General features: G+C 40.9%; 1 protein-coding gene across 8 annotated transcripts in view; it reads left to right on the forward strand.

Annotated features, from left to right (window-relative positions):
- Nucleotides 1-14,036, forward strand: part of LOC308188390 (phospholipid-transporting ATPase IB-like) — a 302,947-nt gene that overhangs the window by 95,221 nt on the left and 193,690 nt on the right. For all 8 annotated transcript variants that reach the window (XM_080577315.1, XM_080577312.1, XM_080577316.1 and 5 more), the window contains one exon: nt 9,260-9,432. In XM_080577315.1, coding sequence (XP_080433441.1) covers nt 9,260-9,432 — 173 coding nt within the window. The remainder of the gene's footprint in view (nt 1-9,259; nt 9,433-14,036) is intronic.

Below are 14,036 nucleotides of genomic sequence, written 5' to 3' on the forward strand. Positions count from 1 at the left end.
TTGATAGTGGTTAAGAGGTTCTTGTGTAAAGCATAGTGCTTCAGGTTTCGGCAGGAAGGACATTAATAAATGTAAGCACTTTGTCTTGAATTCTCATCTTAATGTGATTTGTAACATATTGGTCACTGTGCAGGATGCTTCTAAGTGGATTATATTCAAAAACTGGTTTGGAAGTAGTTGACTGTAAATGGGAGATTCTTTAGTCAAGCAGGGGTAATCCTTGGTTAAACGCTGCTGAATGCTTCCGGCAGCCAAATGAGTTTGCAGATGCTACCAAGCCGTGAGGCTGCTTGTATCTGTTGGGGTTTTTGGACTGGGTTTTCGAGTGATTTCTCAAGAGAATGGCCTGAAAGAGATCGGATGCAGGTAAAAAGATGAGACTTGAGATCTTGCTGTCGGGCCGGAGTGCTCAGCTGCATGAACACAAGATGGGCAGCAGAAAAGGAGTCAGTGGTTCACAACTGCTTGTGAATTAAGTGTTAAATTGTGGTGAAAAAGCCAAAACACCAGCTGGAAAGTAAGGCACAGGAATAGAGCCTACTCCATTCAACACAGGTACTGCCTCATCTGTGGCCCTGCTTAACCATGTAGTCATAGCCTGCTGTCCATACCACTGTGAAGTTTGCTTTTTGGCATTGTGGCACAGTTTTAAGGGTTGGAGAAGGCCAAGGTAGTTTTTTGGATGCCCTTAAATGCCCCTTGGATGCCCAGTCCTTCTCAGTCCTCAAGGCCCAGAGAATTTTTTGAATGCCCTTAGATTCCCTTTGGTTTCCCAATCCTTCTCATTGTGACAGTGTAAAAATGCTTGTCTGAATTTTTGTGAGTAGAACACGAAGTCCGTGTTGTTGTAGATTGTATTAAGACATGCATATTCTGATATTAATTATCAGATTCTACTTGTGTTTTGAGTGTCTGTTTAGTTGGCCATAAACCACGGCTTTTGGATCAGTCATATATAAGCAAGTGACACTGCACCTGGCAAACACTGCGATGTTTGAATTTGTATTTACACAAACAATTTAACTCTAAAATAGAAGCACTTAAAATATATAACAATGCATATAATCAGCTTTTTGAAGGTAGATGAATTATAGGAAGTCAATAAAGAGGGGAGGCAGGGGAACCTGGCTAACAAATCCTGCAGCTTTGCCACTCTACTCAAGAAATGTTCTTTACCAGGCTTTGTGGTGATGTACTCTGCACTCCTGCTTATAACCAGGTCTTTGGAAGTTGCCTGTCTGCTTTCAGAGACTTGTTTGCTCTCCTGCTTGAGTTAGATGCCAAAACCTGGAACACTGGCCAAAGTAAGTGTCTGTTTTAGAAATGAAGTGGTATTTCTTCCTTGGTTTGAAGAGGGGTTCCAAGGTGAGCGTTTGCACATGTGCTATTTATTGTGGAAAGCACTTCCAGTGACTCCTCTGCCCAACAGGTGTTGCTCTAAATACTTATATCGTGTTTCAGCAGCTTTGGTTTCGACATCAGTTTGTCTTGCCTGTACGTTCATTATCCCGATTCTGCCAGACGTCCTTACAGATCCCTCAGGTACAGCAGCCAGACGGTTTGAAATGAAAGACTCTTCTAAGTTGCAATCAAGATACAGTGGAAAATTTCACGTAAAGTAGGGCTGGCAAGTGTTGTGCTGAGTGGGGGTTATGCAGTGATGTCCTCCATGAAGACATTTAACCAGGGGTCAGGGGACGCGGCAGGCATTTTGACTTAAAACTTTCTTTTTCAGTACATTAAAGTAATTGATACACGTGATTACTCAAACTATCTGCTCTTAGGAATGAAGTAGCAAAAGTCAGTAAAAACAACTTCTTGTTTGGGTGCAATACGTTGAGCTGGCACATCGGTGTGTTCCAGAACAGTGGCTTAGCAGATAGTGTGATTTATATCATCGCATGGACGCAGAGGGGTTTGGACATGATTTACAGGATGATGGAAGAAGCTAACTTGGAAAATCTTTAAATGCTGTAGCTAGCAATACTTTCTAGATTTATGATAGAGATAGCATGTAAACAAGTAGTTGACTTACCTTACAGTTAAACTAAGTGTTAGCTTAACATCTTACTGTAGCAGCATGTTCTGTGAGGATGGATTTAATTCCTTTGAGATGGAGAAGAGCATGCAGGAGGAGAATGTAAAATATAGAGGCCAGAGAAGGCCAGAACGTACGATTGATTTATCCTTGCTGAATATTTGGCTCACTGAGGTTACAGATCCAGGGGTGAGTCCTTCCCTGCTTTAGATGAAGAGGCTTTCTTGTCTGTCTGCATCATGCTCCTTGCCATTTAGTTTTCTTTTCAAGACCTCTTGCCTTGTGGTTCATACATCACACCGTGCTTAGAATGAAACGTGAATATAGCTGCTGCACAAGTGAGATTTCAGTTCTGTCTCGTGCTATCATCTCCGTGGCTCTGTAAGCCTTCCCAGGGAATAACAGGGAAGGGAAGGGGAAGAAGAGATTTATAGCTCATCTTACAGCAGTTGTCCAGTTTCTCTCTGGGTATCAGCTTGTTTTGTAAGATTAAATTTAGGGAAGAGTTGTTATCCTGCAGGATAACAACTTTTGCACCCGAGGCTTTTAAAAGTCCTAATGATTTTATTTTTTCTTGGCAAGTATTTGATGCTGTTGTTTCGTACTGGATACCAAACTGCCTCACCCACTAATGTTTCTTACTGTAGCATGCAGACTTCCCAAGCTCCCATGGGAGCGAATGCACTCTATAGTGTGCTGTTGTTAAACAAAATAAAACAAAAACCTCTAAATAAGAACACTTATGCTTTTGTTACATAGCCCATGTAGTTCTTTTGATAACCAGTCCTGTTTTTGTCAACTCTTGTTTTCAGTGAAGTCAGCTGAGCTTCATGAAGTTAACTCCATTTTCGTTGACTTCCAAGTTAACTCTAGGCATCATGGTATGATTTTTAGTATTTGCTATGTTAAATTAAAAAATAATACTCTGGGAAATTGTAGAGTTTGCTTATGTCAATGTCGACCTTTAAATACAAAGCTGGGCATAGCAGGTGTTTTTTCTGAGGCTTTAGAAAGCGAGAATATACAAACACACCATTAAAAAATTTGTTAGGTTCTGAGTGCAGTCCAGAGAGAAGACCACACAAAGTCTGCTTCAGGATGTTTTCATTTTCTGCCCATCGACAAATTACATTCTGCTGTGGAGATTTATAACAGTGTGCTAATGATGTTACTCCATCGTCTGGAGCGAAAGTATGCACACACAGAACAGTAAAATCTGCAAGTTTGTTTTTAAGACAGTAATGCAAGTAAGTGGATTGTGTTTGTGCTTGTAACTTGTTAAAATGGAAATGGGGAAATAAACAGGAAAAGCACATGGGGTAGGTTTGTTCTGGAGTACACCTCTGTGTCTTGAGTTCAACGCAAGCGTGAAGGCTACAACATTAACCCTTAAACACACTTGGGTGAGTTCAAATTGCTGATATTTTTAGAATCAAAATCCAGCCCTTCCCTCAGTAGTATCAAATGCACAGAAGTAGAGGAGAAGTAACAGAACTTCCTTAGCTTCCTCAGATTTTTGGAGCTCTGCAGTTGACTGTAGCGTGATCCTTGTTTCATGTGCTCTGAAGCTCTCGTTTACTTGGTAGCCGTGTGTGAAGGGATTCCTATGCCCTTGTAAAGCTCTGATTAAACTGGTGATGTTGCTCTGGTTAAACAGAATGCTTAAGCGTGTGCTCAGGGCTACTAAACTGGTAGACCTTTTAGTCCTTATGACTTTTATCACGTTGTGACCTTTAAATAAAATGGTATCTGTATTTTTAATGTGTGTGTGGGGGGAAATCTGTCTGGTATGCCAGTATAATGGGGTCTGACTGGCAGGCCCCTCTCTAGGATTCCCTGGAGCAGCTGGATGCTGTGTGGGTATAAAGGAAGTTTTGAGGGAGGGGAGGAACAAGTTCAGTGTGGATAGTTGAGACGCTTTGTAATATTCTGTTTTTTCAGAATTGCTGACAAACTTTCCCTTTACTCTTGATGGGTATTCACCAAAAACTTCAGTGATACTCCACAGGTCTGAGTTTATCCAGGCACTTTATTAGGACTAGTATTGATTTCTCCTCTATCGTGCTTCTTCTGGTATAGGATTGATTTATTCCTGCTTGATGTGACTCAAAGAAGAAAGTTATCCCTTGATGTCAAACACAGAGTAAAAGCTAGGTATCAAAGTAGAGATTTCTGTTGTAGTTACCAGTAATGAGTTGCCCATGGAAGAATGTATTTCCCCACGGTTTCCAAATGTTTGTTCATCTGCTTACTGAGGATGTCTGTAAAATACCCAGTGAGATTTGGGGCTGCTTTCTTTTGCTTAATTGCACTGGCCTACAGGATCAGTAAATAGGCTTTTTTTTTTTTTTGAACAACATTTGTAAGTAGTTGGAAGGAACACAAGTAGGAATCAGTGCTTCTTTACTGTGTCAGCTATGAGGTTGTAAGTTAGCAGCGCACATGTTTATGAAGAGCTTTCCAAAGTGCAGTTTAAATGGGTAAGTCATGTGTTCTTTGTAGCTTTCTGTGGTGTATTAAACCTGCTACTAATTCTGTGACATCTTACAGGCAAGATGAGTAAGATACGGGCATGACCAGGGCATGAACGAGATAAGGCATATATATGCATAGCCACAGTAACAAGTTGTGGAGAGGCTAGTCATGTCATCTCATGAGAAACACCACCTTCTGGAAGTCATCCTGTTGCTGCGTGCCTTCTTTGGTTCTTGCTTTCTTTGGGCAACAGACGCTGGATGTTGAATAAGTCTGTTGCGCCTGCCCTCTAGTTCTCCTCCTCCTCTGCACAAGCAGATGGTTTGCCTCAGTCCTTCATCATGCTTTGGGGCAGGTGGAGAATCAATGGAAAATGAAGGAATTTCTTGTAAAGCACCAAAGGGCTGGCACTTTTGCCAGCCAGACAGTGAGAGAAGTGTGACTTCTTTCACAGCACTACACAGAGAGTGAGGGCAGGGACTGTTTCCCTCTGCTTGAATTAGTCAGAGAAGGTTTTTCTTTGTCCTGTGAATGGATTGAGAAGAAAGGGGCTAACCCTGCGTTTGAGAGCAAGAGAAAGGCTAGAGCATGACTGAGAGGTAGCAGTGAAAGGGGGAATAAAAGCACTCCAAGATCTCAGAGCAATAGTCCTTGGGTTAAAATTCTGTTATTGATGACATTACCTAAAGTGCACCCCATACCATCGCTGGGATTTCTGTGAATGCTGTTACTCCACAGTGCTGCTCTTGAAGTAGACACAACAGCTGTCCTTCCCCAAAGACATAGCCTTGTTTTTCCTGGACCGATCTGTTACGGTTTAAGCACAGTCATTTATTTTGTGTTTATTTTTCAGGGACAGTGTAAATAAAGCATGCTGTGAAGTCATAAATCTAATCCCTCACAGCTTAGTGGGGAAGGAGAGATTGACACGTTCGTTATTGTAATGAAGAAGGTGCAAAATGTAATCTGTGTCTGAAATAGCTGGCCTGTGCTGACAGTACCCCGTAAAGTCGGTTGTCATAATCATTACTTTAATCTGCAAATTTGTCTCCTATTTGGGGCTAGTTTCTTAGTTTGAGTCACAGTAAGTGTGTTTGGAATACCATGCAAATGAGTGGGGCTAGAGAAATAAATTGAAAAGCAGCTTCTGCTTCCTTTTTCTTTCATTTTTGTGTGGAAGTGGCCCAATTCTCTTCCCGCTTGTCTCACCCTGAATAAGTTCAGTCACGTAATTGTCACTCCACTTATCTGATCCTCTTTTCCTGTTCTTCCTCCTCCTCTTCCTCCTCCTTTTCCATTCAGTAGTGCTGTTTTGACTATGTTCTCAACCTCTTCACCACCCAAAATTGCTTCCATTTCCAGTATTTCTTTTTTTTCCCCTTGCCTACACACTGTTCTGCATCCTGCTTTTACTCTCAGATGAGGTCACCTCTCTCCCCTTGCTGGCTTTTTGATTCACTTCCCACAGTTCTGGATGGAAACTCAAGATCGAGGACTCTTCTGTAACAGGCCCAGTCTGGCTCAGGACCTCCCTGAGCTGCCAACTGCTGGGGGTGAAGAGGCTTTTTTGGGGGTTATTGGTATATGCCTGCTGCATGTCTTGTTCCTTGTTTGGCTTTGGCCACTGACATGATGGGGAGCCTCTGTTTTGATTGATTATAGCTATTTTTCTGTTGTATTTCACTGTCTTTATTGTTGTAAAGCTGATCTGGTCAACCTTGAGAATCTTCTGAAATAGCTGATTTGAGAGTTGGCATTGGCTTGGAAGTGCTGTAATGTTCAGCAGATTTGTGATGTATGTCAGACTTGGTTTTTACTTAGTTTTCTCATTGAAAGTGTTACTCATGTAAAAATATGTAGCCTCTGATCACCACAGTGCGCTCAGTCTTGGAGCTCAGCGCACTGTGGTGGTTGTCTGTCTTGAAAGAAGTCAGATGAAGCTCAGTCAGTACCATGCATGAAAAACATTATAAAAATTAAATTTGGATCTCTGGTGTATTTTTCTGTCTAGAAACAAGGCCATTTTCATTTAAGCTGGAAGTAACAAGACAAAGGAAAAAATCCTTTACCATGACATTATGAACACATGCATTTAAAGATCATTTACATAATCCCCCCGTAGCATAAATCTTCTCAAAAAGACTGAAATCGATGGGAAAGGAACACTTTTATTGCTGGTTATTTCATTAAAACGTTAGTGGGGGTGATTAGAGTCCCACGTAGTTTGGGGTGATCCTGCTGTTAACTGTGGTGAAACTGCAGGTTGGCCTAAGCAGCTGGGGGGGAATCCGGCCCTTAGCCAAGGTTAACCTGCAGCATTTCTTTACTGGGTACTCTTCAAAAGCATTTGTCCAGTCCTAAAATGTCACATCTGTATGTTAAGAGACTGCTTTTGTGGGAGTTTACAATACTGTGGCAGTTTTAATTAGCCAAATAGTTGAAAGGAGCTTTCTCAGGAGTTCAGTATGAGTTGAAACATGTCGCTGTGTTGGTCTTGCACCAACTGCAGACGAGCAGCATTGCACTGTAGTGGATAACATGGAACAATCTGAGATGCAAGATGCTTCTGCATGTCTATGGAATGTGGGGTGTAATGCAGACAGTTCATCTTCTGCAGGCTGGGAAAGTGTGGGGGAACAGGTGTGTTTATGGATACGCTATACATGGGAGAATGCTTCTCAGCTGGAAGATGAAATCCATGTAGGAAGGGTTTCTATGGGACGTTTTGGACAACTCAAGGTCTATATTGTCCAACTGTATTTCTCGCTATGAACTATAGGATGTGCAGATACTGTAGAAAATCCTGGTAGATACCAAGCATGTCTTCCACGCATGCTATATTGACGTTTCTGTACCTGGCACCCCTTACGTAAAATAGTCATCTAACCTTCTACAATGGGAGGAACAGAATTATATGCATAGTTTTTCATCACTGTATTCACAGAAGCTGAACGACTTTTCTGTTCTTTTATAGTGCACAGCAACAGCATGTGAAAGCTTAAATCAAGGAATTAAGAACGTGTAGTACAAGGAAACTTTTTCTTTGTGCTTTTTTTTTTTTTTTTTTTGCTCCTTCATATATAGATGTTGGAGAAATCACCAATGAAAGTATTTTAGGAGCATAAACTTGTTTCCTACTATTTCAATAGTGGAATATGGAACTGAAACTTTTGACTCTGATGGATGTGACATGATAGAAATGTAACTTTAAATACTACTTCTGCCATCCTTGTTTGGGGGGCTCCTGTATGCAGGTTTGTGTACATCTTTGGTTTGTTCAGCCACTTGAAAAGCTACCAACTTCTTTTGTGAGTTGAACATAGAGGGAAAAATCCAGATTCCACATGAGTGCTGGCCTTAGCTCAAGTAATCTGTGTTCTTCAGGACCAGCAGATGTGTAGTCCAGAGGAACTAGCTTAGCTACATTATTTTTATTTTTATTTTTATTTTTATTTTTATTTTTATTTTTATTTTTATTTTTATTTTTATTTTTATTTTTATTTTTATTTTTATTTTTATTTTTATTTTTATTTTTATTTTTATTTTTATTTTTATTTTTATTTTTATAACATCTTTTTATTAAACTGGAGATGCAAATATGAAATATAGCACTTGACAACAGTTTGTGGCTTTATAATCCTCTGGAGAAGTCTGCATCTATAAAAACAATGAGTGGATTGCAATGATACATAACACATTTTCATTTCTGACAGTTATAACTCTATTCTAGTGGCTTTTCTTCTTCTATAAAGCAAATATATATGTGTGTATATATATATATTTCCTTTAGACCACAACTGAAAGATCGTAAATCGAGTACCTTTAAATATCAGTAAGTAGAAGGATATGTAAAACTTGGTTTAGCACAGAGTAAAGCTGCATAGTTTTGAGATGACCATGAGTGCATCTTCTATTTTTGGTTGGTTTGAGTGGAGAAAGCAGGTGAGAAGCTGCGTGAGGATTTGCTAAAACAAAGGTGTTACATTTGCATAAGCCTTTTTTTTTTTAACAAAATGAAAAATGGGAAAATAATGTAGTCCAGCAGGTAGTGATAATTTATCACTTAAAAAGCAGTATATGAGTTGCTGGCTACTGAAGTCTTTGCTTTTCATATTCTGCTATCCCATGTTCCATGAATCTAGACCTCTTTCAAAAAGTGTGTATACACTTAAGATCATGAGAAACTTCTCGAACCATCTAGCTGTGGCTAACTCAGCTGGAGCTGATAGTTGTTCTACCCTGCACAGGACTAGAACTGACTGCTTTAAACATGAACTTCATGGCGGTGGGAAGGTTGAAGTATTTGGGGTCGTGGTGTATCATGAACACTTGAATTTTCCCAGCAGCAGCTGTCAGTGAAAACCTCTTTGGGGTAGGGAAGATGGTTTGAACAAGTAATAGTACTTCAGATGGAGCTGGAAGGCAAGAAGGGCATTAGGTTTTAACTGCTCTGAAGTGTAAGAAGACATACCACCACTACTGAGGGCACGTGTTGTTCAGGAGCAGGTAGCAGAGGTGCCACTGGAACAAGCCATACGTTTCTCACCAAGCTGATGCAGCTTTTATTGATGTGTGACCCAACCTAGAGTCCTTGCATGAGGTCCTGTTGAAATGCTAAATCGTGTCAGTGCTGGTTTGGTGCATGTGTACTATGCAGCCTTGCATAGTCTGGGAATGCCTTGTACCATTTTAGATACAGTTGTTATATTAAGAAGAAACATGATTTATTTCTGTTTGATTCTTCAGGCAACAAGGGCTTCTTTGACTCAGCATTGTACCAGTCTGGGGGAGTCGCTGGGCAAGGAAAATGACATTGCTTTGATTATCGATGGCCATACACTGAAGTATGCCCTTTCATTCGAAATCAGGCAGAGCTTTCTGGACTTGGCACTCTCCTGTAAAGCCGTCATTTGTTGCAGGTAAGAAATTCTATATTATTTTTTTTTCTGGTAACAAAACGAGCATGAAGTTTTGGGAGACTTTATCTAGTATGTTAACTTTCCTTTCACATTTAGTGCTCTCAGGAAATACAAAAGTGGGGGAAATATTGTACTGTTTAAGAGGAAGTAAGTTGTAGTGGTGAGCCACTTGATAATATAATCGATTTCTCTGCTGTGAGACTGCTGAGGAGCTGGGGCTGTGTTGGAAGAGGCAAAAAGGAAGACTGTAGAGAAGTATTGCTTCTACACCACAGCCAGGTCTGTGAAAGTATTCATAAGGCTGACTGACAGGCTAACAAAGTTTAAGATTTCAGTTCTTCCTGGCCTTCTACAGGATGTTCTGCAGTGCAGCAGTGTTGCACACCTTCAGGATGAGCATTCAGTCAGCTGCGTGTTCCCTCCTGGTGGCAGAACTCTGCTAGCTCTTGAGACCAGTCTGAAGAGTATGCTGGAAAGCAACTTGGCTAGTAGCTTCTTTCCTGCTCCTAGTGGAAGAAGCAGCAAGCCTTTCCCTAAAATTAAGGGTCATCTAGTAACTCAGTCTCTCTGCCTTAGTTGGTCCTAACCAAATGTGATCACTTCTATAAAATGGTAAAACTGTGCCTAGTTTCCTGACTGTAGCAGACAATGGTGATAAGCAGTGATACGTATGGGGTCACTTGTAAGCAACAAACTTTGTGACTGTCATTCGTTTTAGCTTTGGGGAAGTTTTTGATGACTTGTGGATGAAGTTAAGTTACCTTTATTTGTCAGTTGTGTACGCAACACAGGAATGTATGTAACAGTACAATTTGCCCAGTTTTAAATGTTAGACTACTATTTGCTCACAGCAGAATTTGACTATTTATGGTTTTAACTGTATACAGAAGTGGTCCCATGTCCTGACTGCTACAGAAGAAAGGAAATAAGCCCAAAGCAAGTGAAAAGTAAAAGTTGACCTACCTTACTTTCTGTGTAGCAGGAAGGCTGCGTTATTTTTAGCTTTGAAGGAAGATTATGTAGCATTGGGAATGGTGTATATGTGTGTGTATGCGTGCACACGTGCATGTCTGTGTGCACATCAGTGTGTATCCCTGGTGTACAGGGAGAACTGTGCCCTGGAAGGGTTTGTCAGTTTAGGTGGACAGGAATTATTTTCTAGCAGGTCCTAGAAGCAAGACCCGCTTTGTGAGGGAATGACTGTATTGGAGATCCTAGACTACTGTTGTGCAGTCTTATTTAAGCATGTACATAATAGTGTACAAAGACATTACACGGCAAAAGCAATTGCGGTCCGTGCACCTGAGGTAGATGCATGGACTAGATGCAAACCCATTGACCTTTTCCGTCTCTGACCAGTTTTTTAACCAAGTGCTGGCGTTCTGAGACGGGTCTATGCCCGAGCACAGTGCTGGGGCCTGTGCAGCTCAGCCAGCATCTTCGCTGATGACCTGACAGATGGAGTGCACCCTCAGCAGGTCTGCTGACAGTATGACACTGGCAGGAGCGGCTGTTAGAGAGGGGGTCTTGCTGCCTTTCTGAGGGACCTTGGCAGCGTGGGGAGCTGAGCAGAGAGGAGTCTTGTCAAGATCAGCAAAGGGACGTGCAGAGTAATGAAAGTGGACAGGAAAAGTCCTGTGGACCAGTGAATGCTGCTGGCTGCCAGGCTAGATAAAGAACAGCTTTGTCAGGAAGGATGTTGGGATACTTGTGAGGATAACAAGTTGTCAATGAGCCAGCGCTGCACCCTACCAGCAAAAAAGGCTAACAAAGCAGCAGTAGAAGTATTGTTGCCAGCAGCTTGAACACAACAGGCCCAACTGTTACTGCAATTGAAGATCAACATTAAATACATTTGTCTTTCTTGTTGGCTGAATGTTTTGCAGTCCATCCTTGTCACTGACATGCATTGGTTTCAAAGCTCTTCTTTCAAAGTACTCCATTTTTCTTGGATTCACACATTCAAATTTCTGAGTAAATATGTATTGGTAAAAGTGCTTTTCTAAAGTTCTTGACTGTCCAAGGAGAATACTCTGAAGCCACCATGTGCTTGTTGTTTCACACTACCTCTCCACGGAGGTATGCCTCATGTACAGAGCTGCTTTCTGTAGGTCTGCATTCTTTTCTTTGTGCTCACTTTCCTTCGGCTTAAAGAGCATGAAGTGCTGAGGAAGTAAATTGACCCCGTGTTGTAGGCTAATGCTGTTGTCTGTGGAGGAAAGTCGACAAACACTGAGCAAATACAAAGCTCTTCTTTTCATCCTCTGCCACTACGCCCTGGTAGAGATCCTCCTGAGGCAGTTTTTCTCGAAGATTTGGTGAGGTTGGTCAAAGATCTGTGTAGTTGAAGCATATCATAAATTGCAAATGTTTAGATTTATAGTTCATAATATGTATGTAATTTTCTGAAGATAATGAATGGTCCTATTTTGTAAACAGAAATGTAATACCAGGTATTTTCTCTTCTGCTATGTCATGGTCAAGCCAACAGCAGTTTTAATTATTAGTGAATTAGAAAATTGAGGAACAGTGCAGAAAATAACGTGAAGTGTAAATCAAAGGGAAAATATGATGTAATTTCATAGGCTTAAAAAGAGGAATAAAAATAACTGCGTTTTGAATCCCCAGGGAGAAAGAGGAATGCCTTTATTAGCCTTTAAGTCTTTGCAGGAACCTTCCATTTACTTGCCAGGTGCTTGATATTGAAGAAAGAAAAACATTTTTTTTCTACGCTGGGCTGTTTTTAATAGTACTTTGTGTGTCAAATAAGACAGTGCGTTTAAACTGCACAGGAAAAAAGTTTTAAAATGTAATTGGCACAGCAATAGGAAATTTCAAATTAAACGGAGTTAGTTTTCAAACAAAAATGTTAATTGGGAGGGGGATCTGGGTCTTTAAACTTAGTGGTATGACGTTTAACCACTCTAGGAGGAGTTGTGTTGCTATTCTCAACATAGCATAGATTCGTGAGACTTAATATTTCATAAATTTGCTATAAGGTTTTCATCCCCTCTGGGGTGTTTCAGCTGCATTTGGCATTCAAGGATTTTTTTTAATATACTTAAGATATACTGCACGCTCATTTGCTGGGCTTTAGGCATAAACTGTAGTTGAACTTGATTCTCAGGGGTAATCTCTTAAAATGAAACTGTAGTAAGCCTGGCCCCATTTTGCGTTCAGAGGGGGAGATGGTATCTTCTGATGGGGTTAAGTCTTCCACTGTTACATAGTCACTAACAGCCCACTGGCACAGTGGAGGAAAAAAACAACCCTTGGGAGACTGGGGAAGCTTGCAAAATCAAACCAAACAATTCCTTAAGAAAAAGGCTTGATTTTTAAAGTTTTTCCAGAAACTGACAGGTCTGATTATCTTCCCTTACACTGACTGGGTGTGCAACCAGTCCAGAGTGAGCAAAATTTGCTGTTCAGTGGAAGTAAAAGTTGCCTGGATGGGAGTTGGCTTCCAGACCTCATTTATGAGATCTGGGCTGTTGATCGTTGGTCTGTGGATTTCAAATGTTTCCATTAAATTTCTGTTGTTAATTATTGTGTGCAAGCAGCAAAATGTTCGAGGTGGATATGAGATTTTTTGGGGGTAACAAAATGGAGCTTCATCATTTATCTGGTGTTTGCTCCTCTTAAAGAAAGCTGGGCTTTACTGCAGATCACTGTTTGGCTTCGAATATAAAAGCAGCAAAAAGAAGCATGTAACCTGCATGTGACTGCAGCGTATTTAATTCCTTGGTGAAGAATCTGTCTTGAGTTGGAATACTTGTAATTGAAATATGTGATGTTTCAGGAAAACTTCAGGAAAAAAAAATGTTGTTGAATAGAGGTTCTTTGCAGGCAGCAATAACTCTGCCTTTCTATGGGCTTAATGCCATATTAACAAGGCTTGCTGCAGGAAGATGCAAATCTATGGCTTTTTAAAGACTGAATCGTTCCAAGCGTTTGAAGTACTTAAGGATAAATTGTTGGACAGCAAAAGTGGAGTCCTTCCTTCAATTTCTCTAATAGGCATACGTACAGTGAAGCAAGGATCTCCAGCGAGATGGGTGGCATCAGGCTGGGACCACATCCATCACTGGGCTGCCTCAGGGTGTTCTCTTGGATTACCGTATTATTCTTTTGCTTCTTGTGCTCTTGTATTATTCTTTTGCTTGTATTACTGGCTATTTCTGCAGTACTGCATGAAGTAATGGTGCTGGGCTGTCGTTTAAGCAGCGTATTACTCTTTTACAAATATATATCTGCAGGGAAATAAAGTTAAACTCAGCTTTTGTGTGTAGACGCTGCAGCCTTTTTCAGCTGAGGGAACAGTGAGTTGATGCCCTCATTAGGAGAGGGTTTGGGTGTGAATGGCAGCAGAAACCAAAAAATCCCATCCCGTGTCCGAGTTTTCAGAGCTACTGGTCAGAACTTGTGGATTTGTAAACGGAGAGCCATGGCTCAGTTAGTAAAATAAATCACAATGTTTGCTTTGAGCAATTGATTTCTCCTGATGTTTTATCTTGGGTTTAGGTTTTGGCTCTTGATGAAATAGCTAACCTCAACAGGAACAGAAAGAAAAATGTCTTGATCGCTGTCTATCAGTTTTCCTGCCC

The sequence above is a fragment of the Anser brachyrhynchus genome (assembly GCF_964034855.1).
Source record: "Anser brachyrhynchus genome assembly, chromosome: 1".
In the NCBI taxonomy this organism is placed as follows: domain Eukaryota; kingdom Metazoa; phylum Chordata; class Aves; order Anseriformes; family Anatidae; genus Anser; species Anser brachyrhynchus.